The following is a 26,268-nucleotide window of genomic DNA, read 5'->3' as shown; positions in this document are numbered from 1 at the left end:
TTGATCACGTGCAGGTATCTCCAGCCTGCCTGCCTGCCTGCGTGCCTGCGTGCATGCATGTGCCCACGTCTGCACACCTCTGTTATAATTAGGTTTATATACGCACAATTTGCTCTGCCACGGTCAGATACTGTTCCCATACGCAGACGCGCACACAAACTGCCCCGCAGAAAACTAAAAGCCAATTTAAGAAGTAGGCGACTTGCACTGTAACTGCTCTGGCGTCTGGTTATCTTTGGAGTGCTGAGTGTTTGCTGTACAGCAGCTGCCTACTCACAGCACGGCATAATGAGATTTGTGCAAATTGTATCATCTGTAGGACTCCTTCCAGGGAGGTTGTTCTCCAGACTTGGCTGCCTCTTTAACCCAATGCTGACAGACCAGAAGTTAGAGAGAGGACAGCTCAGGACGTAAAAGAAACTCACTGTCCTCAGTTGCCATGAGAGAATAAACTATAGAATAATATATAAACACATCAGATCTGACAAATTAGATCAATTTATTGCCAATGAAAGTAAAATCATATCCCATGTTGTCAAATTTATGAGAAATAATAGTGAAATAGAGAAAAAATAGAGAAATTGGCCGAATAATGGTATTACACAAAAGTAACAAAAATAAACTCTAATTTTCTGAATTAATTTACCGTGATGCTGCAAAATTACCTGGAAAGAAAACCCCAACTCTGCAAGTTCCTCCTCATTTTAGCCTCTCCGCTCTCATCGCTTTCATTTCCAGCAAAAAAAAAAAAGTCAAATTTAAAAGGTAAATCAAAGGCATCCTGCACCAAAAGGAAGATATTAAATTAGCAGCTAGCTGGAGCCTTTTAGCTGCAGAATAAGCAGAAATTTCTCTCCGAAATACTTTGTGAATATTGAAGCACAATTCTGTTTTTAAATTCTGTGTGTTGGCTAGAAATATTAATAATAAACTGAAAACCAACATTTTTTTTTTTTTTTTTTTTTTAGGTCTCTCTATTCTTTTGGTCTTTTTTTTTTTTTTTTTTTAAATCCCAATTGCCAGTAAAAAAACGATTCACATCCCAGCTGATGAAACTCATAGAACTCTGATTGCCCTTGAGCCAGAAACTCTTTTATCCTGCCGTCATTCTCACATTTAAAGAAATAAAACAAAGCACAATCCCAGTGGAGCAGCTAATTGTTCAGTAGCACAAGCCGTTGATCGCAGATGCATATTAGAGAAGTTTTAATTATGAACGTGACAACAGGAGAACACGGTTTCTACAACAAAAGCTTATACCTTTATGTTAGACGAGAGGCCCGGGGGCCGCTTGCAAGTGGGGGGGTTGATGTCGCTGGACTGAATCTATAAAGTTTGTTTACTGCAGCTATTCTGATGCTCCTCCAGCTGCTTTTTATCCAGTAAATCAATTCTGCTGCTTTTGTGCTGTTCAAGGAGCTCTGCTTATGAAAAAGGATGTTGTCTGCATGCAGATTCTCGCTTCCTGTGCGTCGTGTTTACTGCACCGCGTCCAGACTTGCTTCCTGGTTTTAAATGAAGTTTATTAAGAGTTACCCAGAGGGAGCATCAAGTCTTGAATTTTGCTTTTTCAGAAAGGTTTAAGATTTGATTAGTACCTAGCAAGGCTTCTAGTTAGTGTAATAGATTGATATTTCATTTAAACACTAATCGGAGAGCAGTGGAAGCCGGTAAAGTGCCAAGCGTGTTGCGAAGCTACCCAACCGTCATCAAACTCACGACCAAGGCCACAGATTTCGGCTCTCAGATGCTTCACACAGCCGGGGAGCGTCTAATCGTGACGAATCGAGAGACTCGGCACAACGAGTTGCTCTTTTTACTTTTCATTTGCTCACATGAGACGACTGCTGCAGCGGAGAACTGAGGCCTGTCACGACGGAGCCTGTTTTTTTTTTTTTTTTATTGTGCTAATGAGGCGACTCGTTGCTGAGATTCATTCATACTTTAGCGGGTGTTATTGTTCCACTTTTATGCATCAAACTGTTTCTATTTATATCATCCGCTTGTAGTTTTTTCCCCGTCATCAAAGATCGTGTTTTGATGTCAGAGCTTCACATAAACCCTCCACCAGTACTGTACCTCCTCCACAATAAGTCACTTCCCTATTCCGTTTTATCGCCGGCTTTATGAAGCACCTTCATTCTTTATTAATTTGCTTTTTTTTTTTTTTTTCTAATGAACCCTTTGTTGCAGATAATATTGTTCAGTTCAGTTCACAAAGACTCTTGGAAAGTGGCTGCAGACACCTCTGGTGAAATCTGAGCGGTTAGTCAGAGAGTGTGAGTAAAATGGAAAATGAATGATGAGGTGATTGGTGCAGGCAGTATTCAGGTAACAATTATGCGCCATCTGAACCGTTTGCAGTCCTCGTTCTCACCGGCTGCTCTCCCAACCAATTAAACAGCAGGAATTTGATCATTACTAGTTTGTACGAAATGGTAGAGCTTTGATTGATTTGAGGCTGTAACTGCTAATTATATTGGTCACAAATTCTCTGCCGGTGTTTTTGTGATTCATTTTAATCCAACGAAATGCAGAGAATAACAATAGAAAGAAGAAGTGGAAGACTTTAAGCCTCAAATTTTGCTTATTTTTTAATAACCACTCACGCTCATATTCTGCCTCCTCATCAAGATCGTTTACTCTCAGGTTTGTCTGGTATTGAAACGTTAAGTCAAACTTTGTTGGAGGTTGGTTAAAAAGAAAATCTTCTCAGCAGTTCTTTTAAATCTCAGGTGTATTACTCTTTACAACGATTTAAGTATAAAAATTACAAGTTAGCTTCTTCAGTCCTAAACTCGCATGATACCAGTCATGGTAACACCCACCCATGTGCCCATTTAAACTAGGGACGTCCTGATTGGTATCTGGGTCAATCCTGGCCCTTTTAAAACGATCGGATCGGTATCAGGCTTCAGCCAAACCCGATCTTGTGTAGCTTTTTATTTTAGGTCTGCCATGGACCAAAACCACGTGACTTTGGCGTCCTCTTCAGTTTTAATTGTGGTCAAAGCTGCTAAAAATCTTAGAAGAAGAAGAGGAACCTAAACATGTCTGCTGTGTGGAAGTACTTTACTCTGGAAGATGGAGTCAGTCAGACAGAAATTGGTGAATTATGCAATGTGGATGTTTGGCGATGTGGTAGTAGGAGGAGATGGTAATTCAATACTACCAACTTAATTCACCACCAAAACAAACAAACGACGGAAAAAAAAAACGGAATACGTTGAGTCCACTCATTCAAAGGCTGCAGTAAAACAATAAACTCTGAATGTTGCATTTAAAAGATGAGAAAAGTAACTTGAGACAACGTCAAGGTGTAAAATCTTCCAGAGAGGGTTAGGGAGTTTATGACGTTGGATGACCAGAACATTTCTGTTTATTATCGTCTGTTGGAGCTTCTGGAGCTAAGGTGTGAGCTAACCTCTCCTTGCTACAGTGCACATGTAATCTATAGATATAGAAGTGATATAAGAAAAGACTATGAATCTATAGGGGAGGAAATTTAGTTAATTTAAGATTTGATTGGAATTTGGACCGTCCAACACTCAATTTTAAGATATTGGCATCAGGTCAGGACATCTCTAATTTAAACACCAACTCCCCTGTCAGTCCTTTAGAACCGAAGAAGCTACTCAGATGAAACGTCTTCAAGAAACTCTACAAGTCCTTTAACATTTTTTTTGGCTGTACCGTGACCTTCACGGACGTCTACTGAGATGTCTTCTCTCTTTTCTGCTTTGCTGTGATTTCCGTTCAATGTTTATTAGCTCCAGCTCCAAGAGGAACGGCTCACTTTCAGTTAGCATTGTCTGGAGTACATGAAGGAAATAATTACAAAGAAAATCTGACATCCAGGTGTACATGTTTAAATTCTGACAACGACGTGGGCTGCTTTTGTATGCTCTGTAAAGATCTGCCATGTAAGTATAAACCAAGCTTCACTTGGCAATAACGCAAATAAACACAGTCTCCAAAATGTTAAAAAGAATTCTTTTTAAAAGTAGTAACTTGAGAAAGACTCAAGAAAAAATCTGCTCCTCCCAGCCCAGCTGTTACAACAGAGACAGGCGTAGAGAGATTTGGATACAGGCTCACGTCCAGAGACCCATGCGGGAATTTAATGAGTTGACTTCATCCGCCAAGAGAACATAGACGCCGTTTTTGATCGTCAGGATTTACTGTACAGAGAAAGAGAGACTTTCCCTCGAGCTATTGCCTTAAACCCCCGTTCAGGATGTCTTTATAAGGCGCCACGTTTAGGGAGAAAGTGCTAGCACGCACGTCAATAACCGCAATCAACAGCCTCGCATGGGTTTGAAAACACTCGGCAGATTAATTGGAAGCTGCTGAGGAGTTCAACGAGGGACCGTCCTCACAAACTCAGTGTGCGAGTTGCTGAATTGAGGCACTTTACCCTTTACTTCCACCTTTTTCCCTGGCAGTTCGCTGTAATGAGACAGAGGCCAACGAATTGTGTCAAACCTCTTTTGATTGTCTCTCTACACTCACAACTGTAAACACACACATCGAGCCACGTTGTCGCTGTTTGACTTCCTTTATGAGCTGAAGTGCTTGGAGACGTATTTCAAACAAACGATCAATTAGTTTTTCTCTTTTTTTCCAACCCAACATGTTTGACTCCCCTCCCTCAGCCCACCCTTTGTGGCTTTATTTTTTTTTTGTCTCGTTTCCATCACAATTTTTTCTGCTTGTACAACAGCTGACAGGTGTTTTTGTTTCAAGGGCCTCGCTGCCGTTACTCAGGTCTCGGCGTCTTGACAGTTGACAGTTTGTTTCTCGAGCACTTTGGCTCTGGACACTTCCTCCAACCCGTTGTCTTCTATCCTCTGCTGCTCACACATCATTACCCCCTCCCCATCTACCTCTTCCTCTGTTCTTCTGATTATAATTCACATTATTTCCTTGTCCATTCTCATTCTTCAGCTTCCTCCTCCTGCCCCTCTCCCTCATAATCACCTCCCTCCTCCCTTTCCTTTGGCCAAGGTCCATGTTATAAATCAGAACAATATGAGACGATGCCTCTGCTCTGCAGTGGTGGAAAGTACAATTACTCAAATACAGTTTGAGGGTATTTTATACCTCTGCAGCGTTATGAAATATTTTTTACTGTATTCACCTGAGAATACATTTGATATTACAATTTTTAACATGAAACATACACTGATCAGGCATAACATTATGACAACCTGCCTAATATTGTGTAGGTATCCAAAACAGTTGTGACTCATTAGAGAATGGACATGAGCCTTCTGAGGGTGTCCTTTGGTGTTAGTGGAGGCCTTTGGGTAATATGGGTTGAGAGGAGGGGCCTCTGTGGATCATCCCACAGATACTTGATCAGTTTGGGATCTAGTGAATTTGGAGGCCAGGTCAACACCTTGTGCTGTTCCTAAAGCGTTTTTGTGAGTTTTGCTGATGGGGATGGCTGCTGCCATCAAGGAGTGTCATTGCTATGGGGTGGGGGTGCCTGGTCTGGTCTAGGTGGGGGCTACATGTCTAAGTAACTCCCACACTAATGAATGCCAGGTCTAGAATTGAGTTTTTTAGTACATTTCGTTGATAATGCAGTGTTAACCCTTCTTGTGAATGTGATATCTCAGCAACACCCTGAGGAACCCATCAGAATTTTTAGGGGTTAAAGTTACAATACAACTTGTTGGCCATAACTCAGATCTTCTCCAGGTGTTCCTCAGATATATAGCTTTCCCAAGATTTCCTTGGCACAAACATCTATTTGGACTCAAAGATACTCTGATTAACACAATCAGTCCTCCCTACAGATATTATTTTAAGCCGGGACAGATGTAGATGTAACTTGGAGCAGACAAACAGCGTAGAGGCAATCTTCCTCGTTACTTCTTCCCCATATTCTTTGTCTCAGAACTGGTTGGAGTAACTAAAGATGCAACATTCTGGCATCACGATGGACAGCAGGTCGTCTGTGTTTACCTGTCGCTGACCTCCGTACTTATTTTTTCCTTCTTCCTCTTTCCCCAGCAACTGCTGAGAGAGATGCAGCAGATGGCCAGCCGGCCTTTTGCCACCATCAACGTCGCCTTGGAGACGGACGAAGAGCCGCCTGACCTGATAGGAGGAAACGTCAAGGTGAGCGCAACCTTTTCCTTAAAGCTATGCGAGCTGCACCTCAGAGGTTTGGCTTTTTGTGTGAGTTGACAGGACCGCCAGCGGGAGAAGCTCCATCTATCAGTGCCAGTGCGGTTCATCTTCCGTCAAGTGGGAGCTCGGGCAGCAGCTTGATTACGGTCAAACGCTGAAGTGATAGAGATTTCTCGTGGCGTCTGCTTTGCATCGTTTCTGAGTCTTTAAGTTGCCGTCATTAGTTTCCAGCAACCCAAGAGGCCAAATTGAGCTCACTCAAGGAGAAGAGTTTTAAATGTAGCGCAGGTCTAGTACACATAATGAGGGTCAATGCAGCGTACATTTGCCGGGACGACGTGAAGGCTGTGGAGGATGATGAAAAGCGGTGTGCTGATGAGTAACACTGCACATTATGCCAGTTATATCTAGTTATTGTGGGCAGCCTGTGAATTCTAATGGGAATGAATTCAGTTAACCCTGGAGTTAAATACATGCAGATGAGAATAAGATAATGTAGATTAGGACTATACTTAGAAATAAGATAAGGCTTTCATTCCTTTTGCTTTGGAAAAAAAATTAATAAATAAAATAAATCAACGCCTTCTCGCAGGAAATGTTAACTGGCGTGGAGACAATAATAAAGTCAGGATTCATCTTCGTAAACAGCCTGTTTTTGGTGCATGGAGCCATCTGTGTTTTTGAACACGAGAGACTGAAGGTAGCACGTTCAGTCGGTCTGACAGCTTGTTGGAGCAAAGTCAATCGTACAGGATTGTGCAGTGCATGCATTCAAAGGGAGTTATAAAAAGGGGGGTTTGTGTTTCTTGAAATGTTCCTCGAAATATAGAAGAAGCAATCTGGAAAAACTTAGACCAGATCGCAGGGACTCGAGACACTCTGGGTTAAGTTTAGGGGATTAAACAAGTAAGATAACTGACACCTAAAAGAAAGAGAGTGCAGTCGTGTTTAATCTGGGTGGCGGCTTTGTTCTACGAGTGCTTGTTAACAACGTGCATGTTCAGAGACGCTCATGCAAACAACCAGCAAAAGAGCTCTGTCCAGACTCCCTGAAGAACAACAACCAGTCACGTATTGTAATTTTCTGGTAGCTGCAGAAAATGCCCAGGTAGGACTATGGCCCTCTTCAAGCCAGACTTGGGCAATCTGATCACAAGAGGGCAGCGTAAAAGACAAGTGTGAACACCTCCAGGACGCATTGAGGTCACTTTTGAGAGATCTGAACTCTGATCACATTTTGACATGGTGGTGAAGTATTTCCTCAATCACCAGTGTCTTTATTTACCTTTAATACTGGAGATTGTGGTGCGTATGTAAACGTCCAGGGTTGGAGGTCTGTTCTCGGTTCTGGAGCAGTGGTAGAGATCTATTACAGACATCAGCTGTTAAAATAATCTACTGGTCCATCTGGTCACTTGCAATCGGATTGCCCAGATCGGATCTTAATGCAAGGTCTGAACAGGCCCCGTCTCTGCCTCCATTATGTTTGGAGATTTGGCCAACTTTTAACACCCCCTCCCGTTGATGAAGAGCAACAGAAGATATTCATGTGAAGGTGAAAAAAAACACCTCATTAGACAGAATTAAGATCTGATATGATAAGAGGACAATGGCTGGAGCTTCAAAACTGCTCTTCAGGGTCACGGGAGATTCTATGTCTTTGTCATTCTTTACAGTCCTTACTTTCAACCACCCACCCAAACTATTTCAAATTCGATACTACACTCACTTGGGTCACCAGTAATACACCGGCCAAATGTGAAGTAAATCGGATGAAAAGCAAAGAACAGACAGACAGATTCCTTGGTTTAATTGATGGATATTGTATATTTTGATTGCATTCACAAACCAAACCCTTGTTATCACCTATAATGGTATCTAGTCCTGCAGAGAGGTCTGTTACTACACAGAGATGAAAGGTGTGCTTGTGCATTACTGTAATCTTTCCAAGTTTTTCTAGAAATTAGCCACGTGGACAGTTTTCATTCAGTAAGAAGGCGGTTTCTGAGGAATTGCCTTTTAATCGGGAAAACAAGACGCACCACATTCATACAGTAACGTTATGAGGACGTACTTCCATGTAGAGAAGAAGCTTATTTGAGTATTAACCAGTCTTTTCATGCTGCAGCACAACAAAACAAACTTCTTTTATCTTCTTTTCACCAATGTGGAGGCAGAAGATCTCCAAAAAAAAATTAACATTAACTGCACTTAGGTAAGTGTTAGATTTCTTTTATTCGACTTGGATAAATTGATCCTCTCCCTCTGCTCGTTCTAATCTGACAAATAGTTTGGCCTTTAGCATAAACTGACCTCATTCTTTCGCCAAACAGATTTAGCTGCAAAACAAATACCGAGTCGATTTTTAATGCAACCCCGGAAGAGAGTAGATCGCGGCAGGTTGGAAATGCAAAGAAATCAGCGGAGCAACAATGAAAGTGGGGAGAAAGTATTGAAGTAGTAGAAAGGTAGATTTAATCGTAAAGGTCAAGCCGAGTTGGGACGGCGCTTGAGAAGACTTCATTATGGAGCAGAGCTGGACGTGGCGGCCCGAGTGGAAGCAGGCTGGAGCAGATTTAAATGTAGATACCGAGCGCCGAGGCTGCGGTGGGGAAACGTTTAAGAGCAGGAATCATGCAGAGGTGTGGAAACTACAGCCGAGTCCTGGACGGTCACGGAGCCGCGGGCCAGTTTAAACCTGTGACTGCACACTCAGTGATGGATGACCCCCGGAATGCAGATGTAGTGCAGAATTATAGGGCTGTTTCAGCAGGGTGGCTCGAGGGGGGGGGGCTCCTGGGCTCTGACAGGGCCCATGGATCTCGGGGGGGGCTCGGCTCACGAGCACAAGGTTACGCTGAGTAGTGGCCGCGGGGCCCCTGAGGAGGACGAGCAGCTAATCAAATCCCCACCTGAACAAGAAGCTTCTTCACTTCTTCTTCTTCTCTCACTAAATATTCGCTCCCCTCGTTTTGCCTCCTTTCTTCCCTTCCTCTTCTTTTCTCGTGTCATGTTTTCATCTCTTCTGTTTGTTTTTTATCATCCTAATTTGTCTTTCCTTTGCCGGCACATCTCTTCTCTTTTCTTTTCTTCCTTTGCTCATGGTCTTGTTTGTCATTTCCCTCATTCTTCTTTTCTGTTTTGCAGCTCAGTTCAGTTTTTATTCCCCCCCTCCTTTCCTTCTGGTTCTGTTATTTTCTGTTTCTCTATATTTTTCCAACACGATTCTGTTCCCTCCTCTTTTATTTTATTTTGTTCCTCTTCCCTTTTTCTCCATTCTGACTCTCACCATACCTTTCTTTCTTTCTATCTTTTCTTCTCCTCTCTCGTCTCCGGTCTGACATCCCCACTTTACTGTAGTGTTCCCCTCTAATTTACCAGCCCTCTACTGATCCTATCAGCTGTCTGGGGGTTTGCTGTTGGCCTTATCTGCAGATTCTCCGTGTGTGTGTGTGTTCCTGTGTGTTTTAGTGTGGGTGTTAGCGTGCATGCTCATGCTGCACTGTGGTGTCGAAAGAAAAGATGCAGCTTGCTGTGGAATCAGGCCGCCTCCTCCTCCTCCCTCTTCCATCTCTGCATTGCCTTTTCTTCTCCCGGCTCCGCTCCTCTTTTCTTTTATTCTCCTCAGCCTGCTCTCCTCCTCCTCTCCATCAGGGCAGGAGCAGCCCAGGAGCAGAGATCCAATTTAGATCTTCCTCCTCAGCCTTTCTGTGCCTTCACCTGCTCAGACGGTGAGTGCGCACTATCCTATCTCGTCCCTGCTCAGATTGAGCGACTCGGAGCCGACTCTCTCCCACCCCCCCTCCTCTTGTTTCCCTGCTGTTTTATCAGGATGCTACAGCAGTGTATTAAGACCCGCAATCGCCGCGTACAGGAGGCCGGGCGCCGCACAGCGAGCTAGAGATCATTAAAGTTGTTTATAGTCTCGATGGGAAGTCCAAACTTGCTCCGCCGATGAGATATATTCACTCGGCCTCTGCCAAATGGAGCCTGCGGCCCCCGGCATCACAGGCAGATGATTACCTTTGTGACGCCTTCCACTCCGTAGATACCGTGGGACGAGACAGAATCGGGACGTACGAGGCAAGAACCGTGTGAGTGTCGCGGCAGTAGTAGGGAAGAAATTGTCTTAAAAGTCCAGTCCATTAAATTACAGGCTGATTTTTATACCAGCTTTACAAGTTTCATAACCTTGAAACCTCTGATTGCCAGCGTTACAGGGAATAAAAAGTAAGGTCGCAAGTCAGAACGCCAGAGGAATGCTCGATTGGGATCATCTCGGATAAATAGATAATGTCAGAACCTAAAATAAAAGCCCACCCTTTTCTCCTGCAGATATTTTCTCTATGATATTTTGATGAAAGGCGGCAATTTGGGGCCTTTTCCTTCAACAAGTGACACAGTTCTACCTTTTAATGCCCTTATTTGCATGTAGAGCCAAATTGCCTGCGAGCATCTTTCAGAATGTGCAGAGTGTCTTTCTTCCTCGGTTGCACAGAGAGGAGAAAACTCTAAAAGCGGCGTCAGAGTAAAGTGGAGCACTTTGTTGTTATCGTGTGATGTGTAAGGGGTGCTGCAGGTAGCCGCCGGTGACTCAGGTTTCATGAATACAAACAGAATGAAGCTGAAAGATGAGGTAGTTTTTTTTATTTTTTTATTTGCATTTGTTTGCAGAGATTAAGCCTCTTGCATGTAGAAGTTCAAGTGTCCTTGTTAAAATATGTGTGCTTGAAGAATCGGCTCCATCGGTTTGTGTGCCGAGAGGCGTCGGGTTAAAACAAGCTGCAGGAAGATGAAGAATATCATTGAGTGTAGTAGAATAGAAGGGCCATGAACCAATCTGATCAGATTTCATCTTAGAATCAAAAAGTCGTCTTTTAGATAAGAAATTTCTAGTTTAACAAAATAAAACTCTGTATATACTGATCAGCCACAACATTATGACCACTGACAGGAGAAGTAAATAACATTGACCATCTTGTGACAGTTCAATGTTCTGCTGGGAACCTTCTGGACCTGGCATTCATTGGTGTGGATGTTACTTAGACATGTAGCACCCACCTAGACCAGACCAGGCACCCCCACCCCATAGCAATGACACTCCTTGATGGCAGCAGCCATCCCCAGCAGCAAAACTCACAAAAACACTTTAGGAACAACTCAAAAAAACATGAAGAACAGCACAAGGTGTTGACCTGGCCTCCAAATTCACTAGATCTTAAACTGATCAAGTATCTGTGGGATGATCCACAGAGGCCCCTCCCCTCAAAGACCCCCCCACTAACACCACAGGACACCCTCAGAAGGCTCATGTCCATTCTCTGACGAGTCACAACAAGGGAGAACTACACAATATTAGGAAGGTGGTCATAATGTTATGCCTGATCGTTGTGTTTCCATGGCGTTTCATTTAAATACCAGGCAGACAAACCTTTTTCCCAACTCATCAGAGCTGGCTCAGTGGAAGTGGCTGCGTCTAGTGAGTCACTTGCTCGTGTTGCCGGTGGGGGGAAGCGATACCCGGCTGCTGCTAAAGTAGAGATGAATGCAACGGATGAAAGCGGAGCAGCACGCGTCCGCCGCGTTTGCCCACATCAGCTCATGTGTGTGTGGGCTCAGCAGCAACCGTTACGTGCTGGGCTAATTACTGGAGGTAATTTAACAAAACCTTTTCGCCGCTCTGCCTGGCCGGTCTAGATAACTCTCCGGAGTGATGCTGTTGGCGAAGGTTGAGCGAGGGGCGGGGGAGTGGGCTTCAACGCTATAAAACAAAGGCATCTGCAGGGGAATGTTATTAACACGCAGCTTCAGAAGAAGACCACAGGAAAAGACTCTTCCTTTAGGGAACATCTTAGGCAAAAAGGACAAAGAGTTTAAAAGGATGGATAATTGAATTTTGTTTGTTTGTTTTCGCCTCTTAATTCCTGCAAAATAAAGTAGACACGTTTGTTGAAGGAGATAAACGTATGTTTGTGTGTGTGTGTGCGTGTTAAAAATGGGAAGTGAAACACCCGGCTTACACCCTCAAGTTGAAATTGAGGTTCTACATTCGATGAAAACGAAGCCTGTCGAAATCAAAATGAACCCATTGTCACATCCCACGTCACTCTGACAGCGAGTCTCTTCCAACGGCAAATTTATTTGGCGTGCGTGTTCCCTCTGCAGATTGAATGAGATGCCGGTGTTAGAAGAGAAATAAGCACGAGAACTTAAGAGAAGCTGCTGATGTGGAAATTGGACTTGGCAGACGAGTCCTACGACAGCTCTAAGCTGTGAAAATAAAAGCTGACGTTCTTTCTCTTCTTTTGCTTATTTGTTGTTGCTGTTGTTTTTTTTTTTTTAACACAGATGTGTGCAGGTTATCACGGGCATTTTTTCAATTGTAAACACACTCAATGAGAATTACATTTGGCCCGAGGCGAAAACAGACGTGTGGAGAGGTGGAAAAAGAAAACCCAGCCCGGGTTGGACTGCTGCTGGCAAGGCCAAAATAATTGTTTCATCTTTTCGTGTTCCAAGGGATCGAGAATCAGAATTAGCCGAGTGTGATATTGCTCCACCCGACGTTGTATTGGAACAGTCGTCCCTATTTTAGTTCCCATTTCTCAGCTATCCACATCAGCTGACTTTAATGACGTTCTGGCACCGTGATTTTGAAAATGGGAAGTAATGATCCTTACAGCGGGGCGCTCTGCCGTCTTACGTTGTCGCTAAGCCGTCACTCATTCATCCCGCAAAACTGCGAGGGCGCTTAATTTATCATATTATATCATACACTGGTTCTCTGCAGCGTGTAATCCTTGTTGGATTTTTACGCTGTACTCACGCTTCACGTAGCGGTTGTCACGGCAACTGTCAATCACATCCTCTTTCTCTAGGGTCCAATACTAAAAAAAATAAAAATAAATAAAAATAAAACGCTAATGTGCATCTACATTATATTAACTACCTAAAATCCTTGTAATAAAATATATTTGACGTGTATTTTAGTGTTTTAGTTTGGCCCAAGTCCCATCCGATAACATGGAGGGGGCGGAGCTTATAACCTATACTGTAGCCAGCCACCAGGGGGAGCTCTGCTTGCTTTTGGCTTCACTTTTGAGCAGCTGTCATGGCGTCCACTTTTATACAGTCTATGCTCCCAGCTAATAGTAGCTTTTCCCGTTTTCTCTTTTGAATGATGAACATAAACTACCTCCACCTGCTGGTATGAGTAGTTGTTTCCTTCGTGCAGGTGCTAATTGACCACGGTCGGCCTTTGTTGCCAGTAGCTGTCGGCAACCACGACTTAAAGTGGCTAAAAAACGTTGATGAAAGGCAACTGGACTAGACACCTAGCTATTTCTGCTTCTGTCCTAGTTACATCAGAAGATACTTGGATGAGTGGCGAATCGTCTTTAAAAAACTTTTCTTTAGGGTTTTTTCTGGATATGCCAAAACCTGGATGACTGACAACCTTCACACTCACACACAGGACTGAAAGTGTTCGGGCCACGGTCCCCAAAATGTGTTTGGCAAACCTTTTGGTGATTTTAAAACCCAAACAATGAGACAAAAGAGCCACGTGAAGCTTCCATGCGAAGTGATGTCACAATCAAATTGCTTTTTTAACCTTTACTGTCAATTACTGCAAACAAATTAAGGTAATCTGCAGCTTCTCTTTCTCATCGCCACCGTTGGTTTTACAGTATGTGTCGCATAATTAAATCCAATTTTTCCATAAAACCCGCTGCTTTCTCTTCCACAGAGTTTGTGCAGATTCAGCCGGCCTCCTCAGCATTATGGAGAATTATTGTTATATATTCAACATATAACTAAATCTTAATAACATTTCTTTAAAAATTTAACGCGGGGATCAAAATGCTGAGGGGAGCGTCTCCGTGGGCTGAGACTCAAGGACTCGGAAAGACAAACAAACGAGACGGAAGATGAAGGGAGTGAAAGGAAATATGTTTCTTTAATGGAAAACATTACATGGAAGAAGGGGCTCCGGTTTCTCCTTGATAAGGTGCTTCTAAGTTTTTGCTTGTCTGAGTCAAAGGTCGCGGGATGAGCCGTGTCGTATGGTGTACAGATTGCAACGCCTGTTGGGACACACTCGTCTTCTTTTTTTTAATTTTTTTTTTTTTGGCCTCTTAAAATAAACATGATGATCAAGGAGGGAGCTGGAGAAGATGGAGAGAGTATGAGACGACGCAGCGACCCGTCCTTTTTCTCATCTGTGTACATTAGGTTCATTTCTCAAAGTCAGGGCGCTCTTCCAGTAATTTATTGTTGAAATTCCAGCAGGAGAAGCAGCTCATAGTTCCGGTATCCAAACATGAGTGTTTACTTGTGTGCTGCTGCTGCTGCTGCCGCCGCTTGTTTGACTGCAGTGTTTCCAGCGGGCGAGTCCATCCCCCTATGAGCACATTTGTCTGCATCTGAACTCTTCCTCCTGTCAGTTCTTGGGAATGGGTGGTGGGGTGGAGGGGGGTGGAGGCTGAATTGCTGCACGTTTGTGAGCGGAGGATCAACGCAGCCGAAAATTGGTGCAATCTCCGAGGCGATGCACGCTAAAGCACACACAAACACAACCTCATAATAACCTTCCCTGTCCGAAGATGCATGACCGTAGGAAGGTCTCAGCTGCACGGAGCAATCACGTAATCACATATTCAGGTGCACATTCATACCGCTGTACAAACTGGAAGGGAACTGGGTCCCTTTTTTTTAATCTGTTAAAGTAAAGCCTTCTGGCATTTTCTTCTCATCTGCGGAAGGAAAAAATAAAACGTTGATCCAGTATGAGGAAGAGAAAAAAAAAATCTCACTGGTTACATGTGCATCAAATCTGCTGGAAATGTAACCGAAGGATTTTGGAGGAACAATGAATTCATGCCACAGAAGAAGAGGAAGACACGTTTTCAATCTTGCATCTTTTCAAACACTCGTTCCAACAGCTGTTTGTTTTCCGTCCCTCCTGGAAACTTGTTGTCTGATTCTAGCCCACGAAGGGAAAACATGCACAGAAATAATGGATTTATTCTGAGCAGATAGAGAAAAGGATAACTTGTTTACTTCTTGTGGTTATTAGGAGCAAATAGTTTCCATTTTTAACAGATTATCAAACATGAGAATAGAATAGAATAATTCATTTATTGATTTTTCATGGGGAAATTCTTCCTCTGTATTTTGACCCAATCAACCGTTCACGCCATAGACTGTAAAATGAGTGGATGTCATGACAGATTCTCAAAGCATGTAGTGCTCCCCCTTGTGGCTTGCTGCAGTATAGGTCATATAAGCTCCACCCCTTCTAAGGATGGTTTCTGTCATTTTTAGGTAGTTATACGCTATAGAAGCAGGATGTGACATCATGATGATTGATAGTTGCCACTGACAACCGTTTTGTGAAGCTGCCCCGCAGTGACTTGTAACTGGTGGAGGCGGAGCAGCTCGCAGTGTTAGCCAAACGCAAACGCCGGTTGGTCTGGCGAAAGCGTGGACAGGTCATCGATAACGCGGCTCCGCTCTCGGACAGCACTGCTCGGAGTCCGGCTGCAAACTTGCAAGATGGCGCCGCCCGTAACCCCGGGACGCTAGGGTCAGTTTGACCAATGGGAGGAAGTGGAAACGAGTTCGCACAGTAGTGCGTGCACTTCATTTCGGTAGCACTCAGGAAGCAATTTGAGGGTTCGGTGCTTGCTGAAGGCACCTTAGCCATGGACACAAGGGGGGTTAATTCAAACTGCCTTCTGATCAGGTCAGTCTGTTCAGATTGAGGTAGTCATGTAAAGCACTTTTATTCTGATTCTGCTACTGTTCTGATTATTAGAGGCAAAGCAGTGTCCATGTGCACATAGCCGCCGATTAAACTGGTTTATCCACAGCATTTATTTATTTTTTTGGTGTGTATTAAGCAGATTAGTACAAAGAAAATGAACACGGCTTTCATATGGACTTGACCATTTCTTTCTGTGCAGCAGACAGGTGAAGGCTCGTCTGGAGGCTTGTCTGTGTCCTTTGTGTTTGGTATGAACGTTGAGAGTATAATATGGTACCATCTCGTTTCTCTCTGGCCTACAGTCACCTATAGAACATTCCTCTGAGGAGAGCCGATGTGTTACCTGCAGCCTGAGAGCGCACAGCCATGCTGCAAATGTTAGGAGATCACCCACCGTCCACAAACATGAGAACGACATGTTAAATTACCGGGGCGTTTAATGTGAGCGTGGTGCATTCCTGAGTGGGGTACGCTATCCACCAGCACACACACATACAGAGCAGGTAACGGAGAAATCTAATGCCCGTCTCTGTCAAATCGCACCTGAACGAGGCAAATTGGCAAACATCTGTAGGAACGCAAACAAACACAGAGTACCGCTAATGTTACGGTATATCTACACACACACACACACACACACCCAGAGGCAACCAGGTCTTTGTGCCACTTCCCTAGCTACCTGTGTGACAGGCTGTGTATCCTGCTGGTATGAAAGGTAAGCCTCAGAGACGGAGCAGAGAATAAATGTGTAAAATGGGTCAGAGCCTGAATATCATTACTGCCCTGCTCCCCATATGTATGCTTACTGTGTGTGTGTGTTTGTGTGTGTGTGTGTGTGTGTGTGTGTGTGTGTGTTAGAGAGAGAGAGAGAGAGAGAGAGAAATGAGCTGTGATGAATTTGTGTGTGGGGAAATAAAAAAAAAAAAAAGAAAGAAAGAGAGTGTGCAGCAGTCCCACTTGGGGCATTAAACTCAACTCTCCAGAGGATAAAGACCGGGGGTGTGGGCAGAACTCATGTGTTAGGAGAGCTGTGTGTGTGTGTGTGTGTGTGTGTGTGTGTGTGTGAAAAACCATGTCATGGCCCAGTTCGCTGTCCAGCTCAAGAATTCAGAATCCAAAACGAGAGAGACGCAGGAAGTTTATCTGTATGCAGGCAGCGCGGTGGCATTCGCCGTATCATATCCTCCGTCGAGGTAAAGCCATGAATATTGTACGAGGCGAGCAGCAGCAGCAGCAGCAGGAGTAGATCCGGACGGTGTTTACAGGAGGGGAAACTCGTTCCCACATATGGATGAGTCGCTGATAAACAGCAGATATTGGTATTAGGGAGTCAGGTGTGTCAGACGGCCCGCGGCGACAGGAGTGCACCGCCGACACAAATCTCCCTGCCAGCGCCTCCACTTGATATCCAGCCGCTGCACACGTGTGGTATTGTCGTGAAATTGTGCGCAGTAGGGGGTTTTGAGCAGGGGCCCAATTTGTGCCTCCAGATTGGTGTGTGTGTGTCTCAGCGGGGGATAGAAAGGTGTTTTTCTTTTTTCTCGTTTCCATGCAAGTTGCTGACACAAACAAGAACAGAAACAGCAAAGCCTCTGTTATCAGAGTGTTTGAAAATGGCGTGTGTTCGCCAGGATTTGGGAGGATTGTGAAGTGTAATGCTTATTTCTCTCTTTCTCTTTTTGCTTTTCTTTCCACAGTCCGTCCCAAAACCCATCGCCCTCGAGCCTTGTTTTGGCAACAAAGCCGCCGTGCTCTCCATCTTTGTTCGGTTGCCCAGGGGCACCGGCGGCATCCCTCCTCCAGGACAGTCTGGTAAGACACAGCCGCTCATCCCTCCCCCTGCTCCTCACTTCTTTTTTTTTTTTTTTTAACGGTCTTTCCTTGATCTGACTTCCTTCCTGCGCCTGATGTTGTGTAGCTGTAGGTGCAGTCAGACCGTGACAGGTTTGAGCCGCTCGGATCTCCTCACTTCACTTCCTTTTCTTTTGTTCTCCTTCATTGGCTTCTTTATGAGCCAGACCCCAGTACACACAACAAAACTCCACTTTTTCTTTGCAAAGTTTAACTTGAGAGATTGGGACCGTAAATGGCATACACCGATCAGCCACAACATTATGACCACTGACAGGAGAAGTGAATAACATTTAAACCATCTTAAGACAGTTCAATGTTCTGCTGGGAAACGTTTGGACCTGGCATTCATTGGTGTGGATGTTACTTAGACATGTAGCACCCACCTAGACCAGACCAGGCACCCCATAGCAATGACACTCCTTGATGGCAGTAGCCGTCCCCAGCACCACAAGACACCCTCAGAAGGCCCATGTCCATTCTCTGATGAGTCACCACAAGAGAGACCTGCACAATATTAGGAAGGTGGTCATAATGTTATGCCTGATAAGAGAGCAGAAGATAATAAAGTGCTAATTCAGTGGTATGTGCACTTTAACTGCAAAAAAAAATACAAATTTAATTTTTATTTTTTTCAACATTTTGATTCTCTTGCATGAAATGTGGTTCACGTACACCTGGGATCCTCAATGACAGAAGACCAGAGCTAGGAATTATGGGATATGTAGTCTTAAATAACCAGTCACACTAACGATTGACACGATTCATAGATTATTTTGAAGATGCTCTCAGGCTGCATGTCTCTCGATGGTTTCTTCAGTTTTCTCGTTTCCTCTCTACTTCCTCTGTCTGACGTCTCCTCTCCTATCTCTTCTCCTTCTTATCTGCCATGTCATGTTTAAAGGGTAGTCTGGTTTCTTTTCGTGCATGTCCTCCTTTCCTTTTCTTTTGTAGGGATTCTGATAGCGTTGAGAATTGAGTCCATTACTTTCTTTCATCCTCCACTCCGTCACTTGCTGTCTTTATATTCCCATCGGTCCTTCTTTAGGTTTCCTTCTCCATCTTTCCGGGACACTGTGATAGGACCCAGCGCTGCTTCACTTACCTTTTTTTCTCAAAGTTTCCCGTGCTATCAGTGTTTTCATGTAGCCTGTTTGCCTCCCTCAGTTGCAATCCCCAGACCGTCAGCACGCCTAAGGCCCTTATTAATTACCACCTAGTCCTTTTGTCATGACAAAACTGCCTCTTCTCTCGGCGGAGCTTCCCTCGGGCAGCTTTTGTTGAGACCATGTTAGCCGTGTTCCTACCGTCTCCCCGCGCCCGTGGGGGTCTCCTGTTAAAATGCTTTTAACTTATTTCCCATCCGGCATGCGCATCTGTTTTCCTGCTTAGCTCCTTCCAAAATGGCCGCCCCACACAGCCAAGAGGAGGTCAGCGCTTCAGATTATCTTTGATTTGTACGTGAGCCTCATTTGGGTGGTTCGAGCTGCTCACGTTGCGATCAATAACCGAGCTAATGGCTGCAGCCTGCTGCAGAGAGGCAGAGGATGCGATCGCAGCCATAGCTTCTCCCCTCTGAATTTGTATTTTGCCGTTAGCTATGTATACTTGATGGGGGTAAACGCATCCATCATTGGTGATAAATGGAGTTTATTGGAATTTCATGGCTCAGGGAGTATTAATACATGCTAATGAAGTGTGGTATAAGTTAATGATTGCCTGCACTGTGAGTGTCTGATTGCAGCACCTGTGGACGTGGTTGGGAGAAAGTAGAGCTCAAATAATACGTAGTATACACCGATCGGCCACAACATTATGACCACTGACAGGAGAAGTGAATAACATTGACCATCTTGTGACAGTTCAGTGTTCTGCTGGGAAGCTTCTGGACCTGGCATTCATTGGTGTGGATGTTACTTAGACATGTAGCATCCACCTAGACCATAGCAATGGGGTGGGGGTGATTATCAATAATATTTGATTGAGATGCCTGACATGTATTTTCTTTAAATAGAACTGTGACCGTGGTGTTTAATGAACATTTATTAGAGTGTGAAAATAAAGACCATGCTCTGCGTCTTTATCTCAATGAGCCAAAGTTGACTGGTTTATCAGTCGGGTTCCAATTTGGAGGAAACAAATGTGCGGCAGAGATAGAGACCAATCAATCAGAGACACGGGAGTTCTTTTAATTAGGAGGTGATAATCAGCCGAATTAACCAGGATGTTCTAGTTTTAGTTTTTTTCACCCTAAAGCTGCAGTTGGTTAGACGATCCCAGAAAGGTTTCCTCAAAAACAACAAAAATAGGTTTAAATATTTGTCTTAAACCTCTCTTTCTTTTTTCTTCCCTTCTTCCAGAGTATGTTGATTTCTTTTCTGCCCCTAGGCCTTTGTCTCAGCTGACATTTTGACATACACACTTGAAAAATGAAATTAGGTACAGGTATACTTAAATAGAATAAGAAACGCTGGGATATTCCTGTGACAAAAAGTCAAAAATTTTGTACACTAAATGATTATGAAAAGACATCTTTTCCCTAATCCTCACCTCCTCTCTGTGTTTCTGCAGGTCTGGCGGTGGCCAGTGCGCTGGTCGATGTCTCTCAGCAGATGTGCGTGGGCTACAAGGAGAAGTCTGGAGGCCTGAGGAGCCGTAAACAGCAGCCCACAGCGCAGCCCTCCACCTGTATCTGACCACCCCGCCGCCCCCCTCTTCCCCTTCCTCGTCCTCTTCTGCCACCCAACACCGATGCTCTCCCATTAGCCTCCCGCCTCGGCCCCCTCCTTCAAAGACTTCCGCCAGCTCTGCTCTGGCAGGGAGAGGTGCATGCTGGGACGCAGGACTGGGACATTCTGGAGAGGGGCCGAGTCGTCTGGCGGACTGACGTCTCAGCGGCCTCCCCCTCCCTCTCCTCCTGCAGGATATTTGGGTCCTTTTGAACTGAATGACAGAAACTGGACACGGAGAGGGGGAGTAAGTGAGTGAGGGAGGGAAGGAGGGAGGGAGAGACATAGCGGGTGCCTACTCCTCCCCTCCTCTTAAAAAAAAAGAAAAACATTTTACATTCGTCGACACCGCCTCGTTAGAGTCGAGGCGGCCACGGCTTGCTGCTAGAAGAGATCCTCATCTCATAGGTTTTGAGAAATCCAGAGACTTTGCAACCCTCGATGTTTTTTTTTGTTTGTTTTTTTTAAGTTATTGTTGTTCTTTGTTTCGGTGTTGATGTTATTTTAAAGGCAGGAACAAAATGCTTTGCTGCACATGCAAACACAAAACACATACTTCCCCAAAAAGCAACTTTCCCGAACGACCCCTTGTCGCCCATTTGTAGCCCGTTGTCCCCCCGCTCAGCACTGAGGGGCTGGCGTCTCAGAGTCCTGTACAGTTTGGCCTCGGAGCAAAGCTTACAGCAGGTTCAGTCTTCCTTTTAATGAGGAGGAGGTTGCCCGTGCAGCCCGTCTGAAGAGTCTGTGACATTTGTAATCGGCTTCTGTGTCTACTGCTGCTGTCCTCTCTCTGTCTCGGCGACCAGATGGCCACCGGGTCCGTCGCCTTCTTAGCCTCTCTGGCACGGCGGCCGAGTAGGAAAAGAGACCACATAAACGCCCCGTCCTCCCTGGCTGGCTCGCCGACTGGCTCGCCGAATGGCTCGCTGCACAATTGAAACTTTTCCAGCTAATTACTCCTCCGGCTGCAACACAGGTACGCTAGCAGAGCTCTCTGTCAGACACACAGTCAGACAGCTGGCGGCTGAGAAAACCCTCCGGTGTTTTAACGGTTGTCCTCTTGGCAGCGCCGTGCCTCAAACTCATGTGGAACAGGCTTCCTATAGATTGGCCGATTGAGTGGAGTGATTATTCTGAAGCCGGGGGCGACCTTTCAGCTTCTGTAATCGTTGCCTAAGAAATCCATAGCCTCTAATTACCGCTCCCTTGCCCCCCTCCCTCCAATTGCGACTCCCTCCCCCTCTCTTCAAAACGCCGCCGTTCGATGGCGATTGTTTCGCGTCCCTGAGCTATCTACGTCTCCCCAATTAGCGCCTGCAGCAGTGACGTCTGTTTTCATATTGATGCAGCTACAGTGGAGGCTTTAAATGGTACCAGGCTCTCAACATGAAGTGCACACACACATGTACGGGTCTGCTCTCCTAATAGCACCTTTCATTTAAAGTGGCCACATCCTGCAAAAAGAGGAAAAAAAAGACATTACTTCACTTTTTCCTTAAATTATCCCCTCGTCTGGTCTCTTGGGTTTTCTCCGTCTTTGTGTGAGTTTGCTCTAAGCCGATCCTTTTTCTATTTTCTCCACATCTCTTTTTATATATCTGCTTTACCTGCTCGGCCCTTATCTGAAATCACAAAAAAAAAAAAAAAAAGAAGCACTGCCTTTTTTTTGTCAGCAGTGGGGAAAATGAGGGAAATCGCAGAATAAAGAAGAAAAGCCTGGCTGCTGGTTTGAAGCAGCTGAAGTAACACCAGGAGCTTTCTGTTTTTTAAGGCCATCAGGCTGTCAGATGTGTGTTTCATGCCGTTTCATCTTTACTCCTTCGGTCTTAAAATCACTCATATTAGTCGCCTTTGCAGAATATACCATATACAGTGGCATTCTACAACACCTGCAGGCCTTTGACTGGAGGCAGAGACTGAAAAAGGTTATTAACTCGCCGCCCTCGGAGTAGAGCGGTAATAGAACAATTTAATAAGTTGCATTTTTTTGCCCTAAAGAGCTCGCCGTGTTCGGTTCTGGGCTTCTTACACATGCTCAGCCTCTGGTTAAAGGGCACACTTTTAGCACCCGGGAAAAGGTCAGAGCAGGAGGCATGAACAAAGTTGACATTCTGTAATTATAGAGTGCCGCTGCCCCACTCGGCGACCCCGGCGAGCATCGCGGCGTTAAGGAGTCGCCTCCATTCGTCAAAGCACTTCACTTGCACTTTGCGTTATCAGTTTTTTTTTTAAATTTTACTCTTCCCTCCATTAGAGCAATCTTTCTCAGCCTTTCGTGGATGGTTTTGTTTAGTTTTTTTAATGTTTAAATCGGTTGCATCTGCACAGGATGGAGTAGAATCTGCACACCTGTCACTGCTTCTCATGTGTGTAGGTGTTTGCCAGATCACCAACAATCATTTTGGCGTCTTCATTCGATACCAAAAACCTTGTTGGATGATGAAATATTAGACATCGTGTATGCACTTTGAATCATAACAGGGCTCTGTGGTTAGGAAGGGAACAATATATTTGATTTTTTTTAAGGCCCCACTCCCGCTGACTTGAGTAAAATTCATTTTGCAAAGAGACCAAATGAAATAAAAGGCTCAGTTTTAGTTCCTAATCGTTAGGCTTCATGAGATTCCAGAAAAAAAAAGACGAAGCAAAAACGTGACCCTGAGCTGATAGAGACGAGAGAGAGGAGGAGGCAAGAAAGCAGAACCTGGGGAAGCCCAATTAACGGTCGTCACATGTCAGAATGCCTGAACTGTACATGCACTACGTCTCTTGTCTGTCTGCAGCAGCGTTGGCAGCACTTACTTTCTCTTCAGCAGCAGCTCTGAACTTTTTTTTCATTCCGCCACGTTTCTATTTAACAGAAGGCACAAGCTGTTCACGACGCTTTAACCGCTTTATTGCATTCTACGGTTAACAATATTCGTTGATGGGATTCATAACCGCGGCAGTCGTCTTTGATCGCTACAAATTTAGTTCTGCACAAAGCCCAGATCTCATTTTGCAAAGGAACTGTATGGATCTGTTGTACGACTGATTCCAGTGAACTGTACTAATGATTTCACAAAGAGAGAAGATTGTGTTTTTTTTTTTGTTTTTTTTTCTTATTTTATTTTCTAAATGAATGTAAAATGAAAAATCGTTTAACTGGAACACACAGAGGATGGTTTGGAAGTGACTATAAGCTCCTTTTCTGGGTGGCGGGGCGGTGCAGTGATCATTCTAGGGCCTGTTGAAAGTTTTATTGACAAAGAAACTCACTTGCAAATTTGTAAAGAAGATGTCCACCAACCTGTGATCTTGTTCTGCTCGGTGCACATCCTCTCTCTCTGGATTTTATTTCGTGGTCAATCTAAGCCATAGACTGTATATAAATATGGACAACACATCCCCACTTCCTTGTATTGGCAAAACTGATGCTGTTTTCCCCGGGGGGAGTTTGGAGCCAGAGTCTGATCAGTACGAAACATTCATCAACATATATTAACTACCTGAAATGACAGAAACCATCCTTGAAAAAAATATATTTGACGTGTATTTTAATATTTTAGTTTGACCCAAGTCCCATTTACTAACATGGAGGGGGTGGAGCTTATGGCCTATACTGCAGCCAGCCACCAGGGGGAGCTCTACTTGATTTGGCTTCTCTTTTAAGGAGCAGTTCCACCGTCCATATTCATACAGTCTATGGTCTCAACATATTTGCTGGGTTTCCTGCACAAGTCTTCAAACTTTTAAAGATTGTAAATTCACCCGAGGTCCACCTACACTACCAGTTCCATTTATTTTTTTTATTTTTTGCTGATTAGGCCTCTTCTCAGGGCGGTGTGGGCGTCCAGATTCAACCTAAAAATCTAAATCAGGCTATTGTCGCATTTATCACCGGTGATGCTTTCCTCTCGTCGGCTAATTAATCACAGTCCTGGGTGGGCTTCTGGCCTGGACTCCTGCGCTCTGACAGGATAAATTAGAGCCTGTGCACACGTTCCTACCACATGCATCCCCACACAACCTGAGAAGAGGTCAAATCAGACACACTTGACGGCCCACAGGCTTGGTTTGGTTTGCTTTAGCTGACAAACTCACAGCAGGGTGAAACCAGGCCTAGCTACGAGTCTGTGGTCCTACCTGGCTCATCCATGATGGGTTTTCCTCTTGTATTCTGTTGCATTTAGTTGTATCAGAGCGATGTTAAAGGTGCCCGCCTCCATGACTCAGAGTTATTTATTTAAAAGCATCTTTGGAGGTCTGACAAATGAGTCGAATGCATTTTTTTTTTTTCCTCATAAAACATGTAAAAATCCTGCATCTTTTACCCTACTTTAGGAGTCTTCTTCCTTATTTCACGGGCTTACTGCTGCATTTCTTGGCTCATTACTGCCACCTATAGACGAGGAAATAGCGTGAAATCAGCGTGTCGCCACCTGCTGCTCCATAGTTACACCTTAGTGTCTGAACCTCCATGGGGCACCTTTAATCTGCCTCCTTATACAAACGCAAAATTCTCCACGACCGAATCTGTTCTTAAAGCCCAATTATTGCTCTACACAGCCGAGCCTGGACGCCACCGCCGCCACCGCTACTGCTGCTACTCCTGGTCCTGCCTTCTTGTTTTGTTGCTGCATCCGTTTTAAATATTGTGAGGAACGGTGGCAGAAGCGGAGCTGCTTGGCAGATGATGTTTAGCAGTGGGTGGAACCGACCTCCCACGCAGGATCAGCAGCTTGTACCTTTTTGCCGCGATGTGTAGCGGAAGCGGCGCCAGCGTGGCCTCATACGGTGGCGGAGGCTCAACGGCATAACTGGAATGAAGCAGAAGAATGTGGCAGGGTTAGAGAACGACACAAGACGTGGCTCTGATGCGTGTCTCAGCCTCCAAATCCAAACTTAAGAGCACAATACGAACCTTTTGCTCTATCCAGAGACAGCTGGAGGTGGGAGGTTACGTTTTTTTTTTTTTAAACCTTAAACGCATCAAAGCTCAGCCATGTTGGGCTACAGGATTCCTAAAGTTCAGATTTTCCAGATGATTACCTCTCGCCACCATCTGGAGCTGCCCGAGTGTGAAGTAAATGAGAAAAAAAAAATATATCTTTGCAAAGGGAAATGTGTAAGACACTGTCACTGCCCTGGGTACCTGCAGGTTTAGTTCTGATTCATTCTGGAGGAGATGGGCAGCTTCCTCTGCGTCGCACAGCCTCAAACTTTTACCGGGTATCACTTTTAATGGTGGCCTTACTTCTGCTTTAACCTCCGTATTGACTGGTAGAAATGAACAGCGAATGCGTATTTATAAAGTGTGATCAGTAACTGGAAAAAGGATCCTAATATTCAGAGCTTTGTCAAACAGAAACGCTTCAATGCTCAGGTTTAAGCTTCAGAATAAGGTCACTGTAAAGTCAAATCAAGCATTACCCTCAAATTCTTTCTTTTTCTTTCTTTCTCTTTGTACAGCGGCATTATATATACTGAGGAAGTAGTTTGTTAATATGTATAATTTAGCAGTTGCTGTTTTTTTGTAAATAATGAGAAAGTATTGTGAATGACATTTGTTGAATGATGGTTTTAAAAAAAAAAAGAATCATTTATGGCGAAACCTCTCGGAGCTTTTAAAAAAAAAAACAACAAAAAAAAACAATGTGACTACAGTACATAGCAGATTTTGTATGTTAAGGCAGCAGCGTAAGACGAACAAGCATTATTACTACGAGCTGATGAAAAACTACATGTAAAACTTGAGGATAATAGCTTACTGACCTTGTAATTACGGATGTACATAAAAGA

General features: G+C 44.4%; 1 protein-coding gene across 2 annotated transcripts in view; it reads left to right on the top strand.

Moving 5' to 3' along the window:
• atrn (attractin) overlaps positions 1–26,268 on the top strand; it is a 138,183-nt gene extending 111,915 nt beyond the window's left edge. For both annotated transcript variants that reach the window (XM_084568796.1, XM_084568795.1), the window contains exons 27-29: positions 6,022–6,129; positions 17,605–17,719; positions 20,330–26,268. In XM_084568796.1, the coding sequence (XP_084424922.1) occupies positions 6,022–6,129; positions 17,605–17,719; positions 20,330–20,454 (348 nt within the window). In that variant the 3' untranslated portion in view covers positions 20,455–26,268. The remainder of the gene's footprint in view (positions 1–6,021; positions 6,130–17,604; positions 17,720–20,329) is intronic.

Source organism: Chelon labrosus, assembly GCF_963514085.1.
Source record: "Chelon labrosus genome assembly, chromosome: 20".
In the NCBI taxonomy this organism is placed as follows: domain Eukaryota; kingdom Metazoa; phylum Chordata; class Actinopteri; order Mugiliformes; family Mugilidae; genus Chelon; species Chelon labrosus.
The sequence above is the reverse complement of the archived record's forward strand: the minus strand, read 5'-3'. Positions and strand labels throughout refer to the sequence as shown.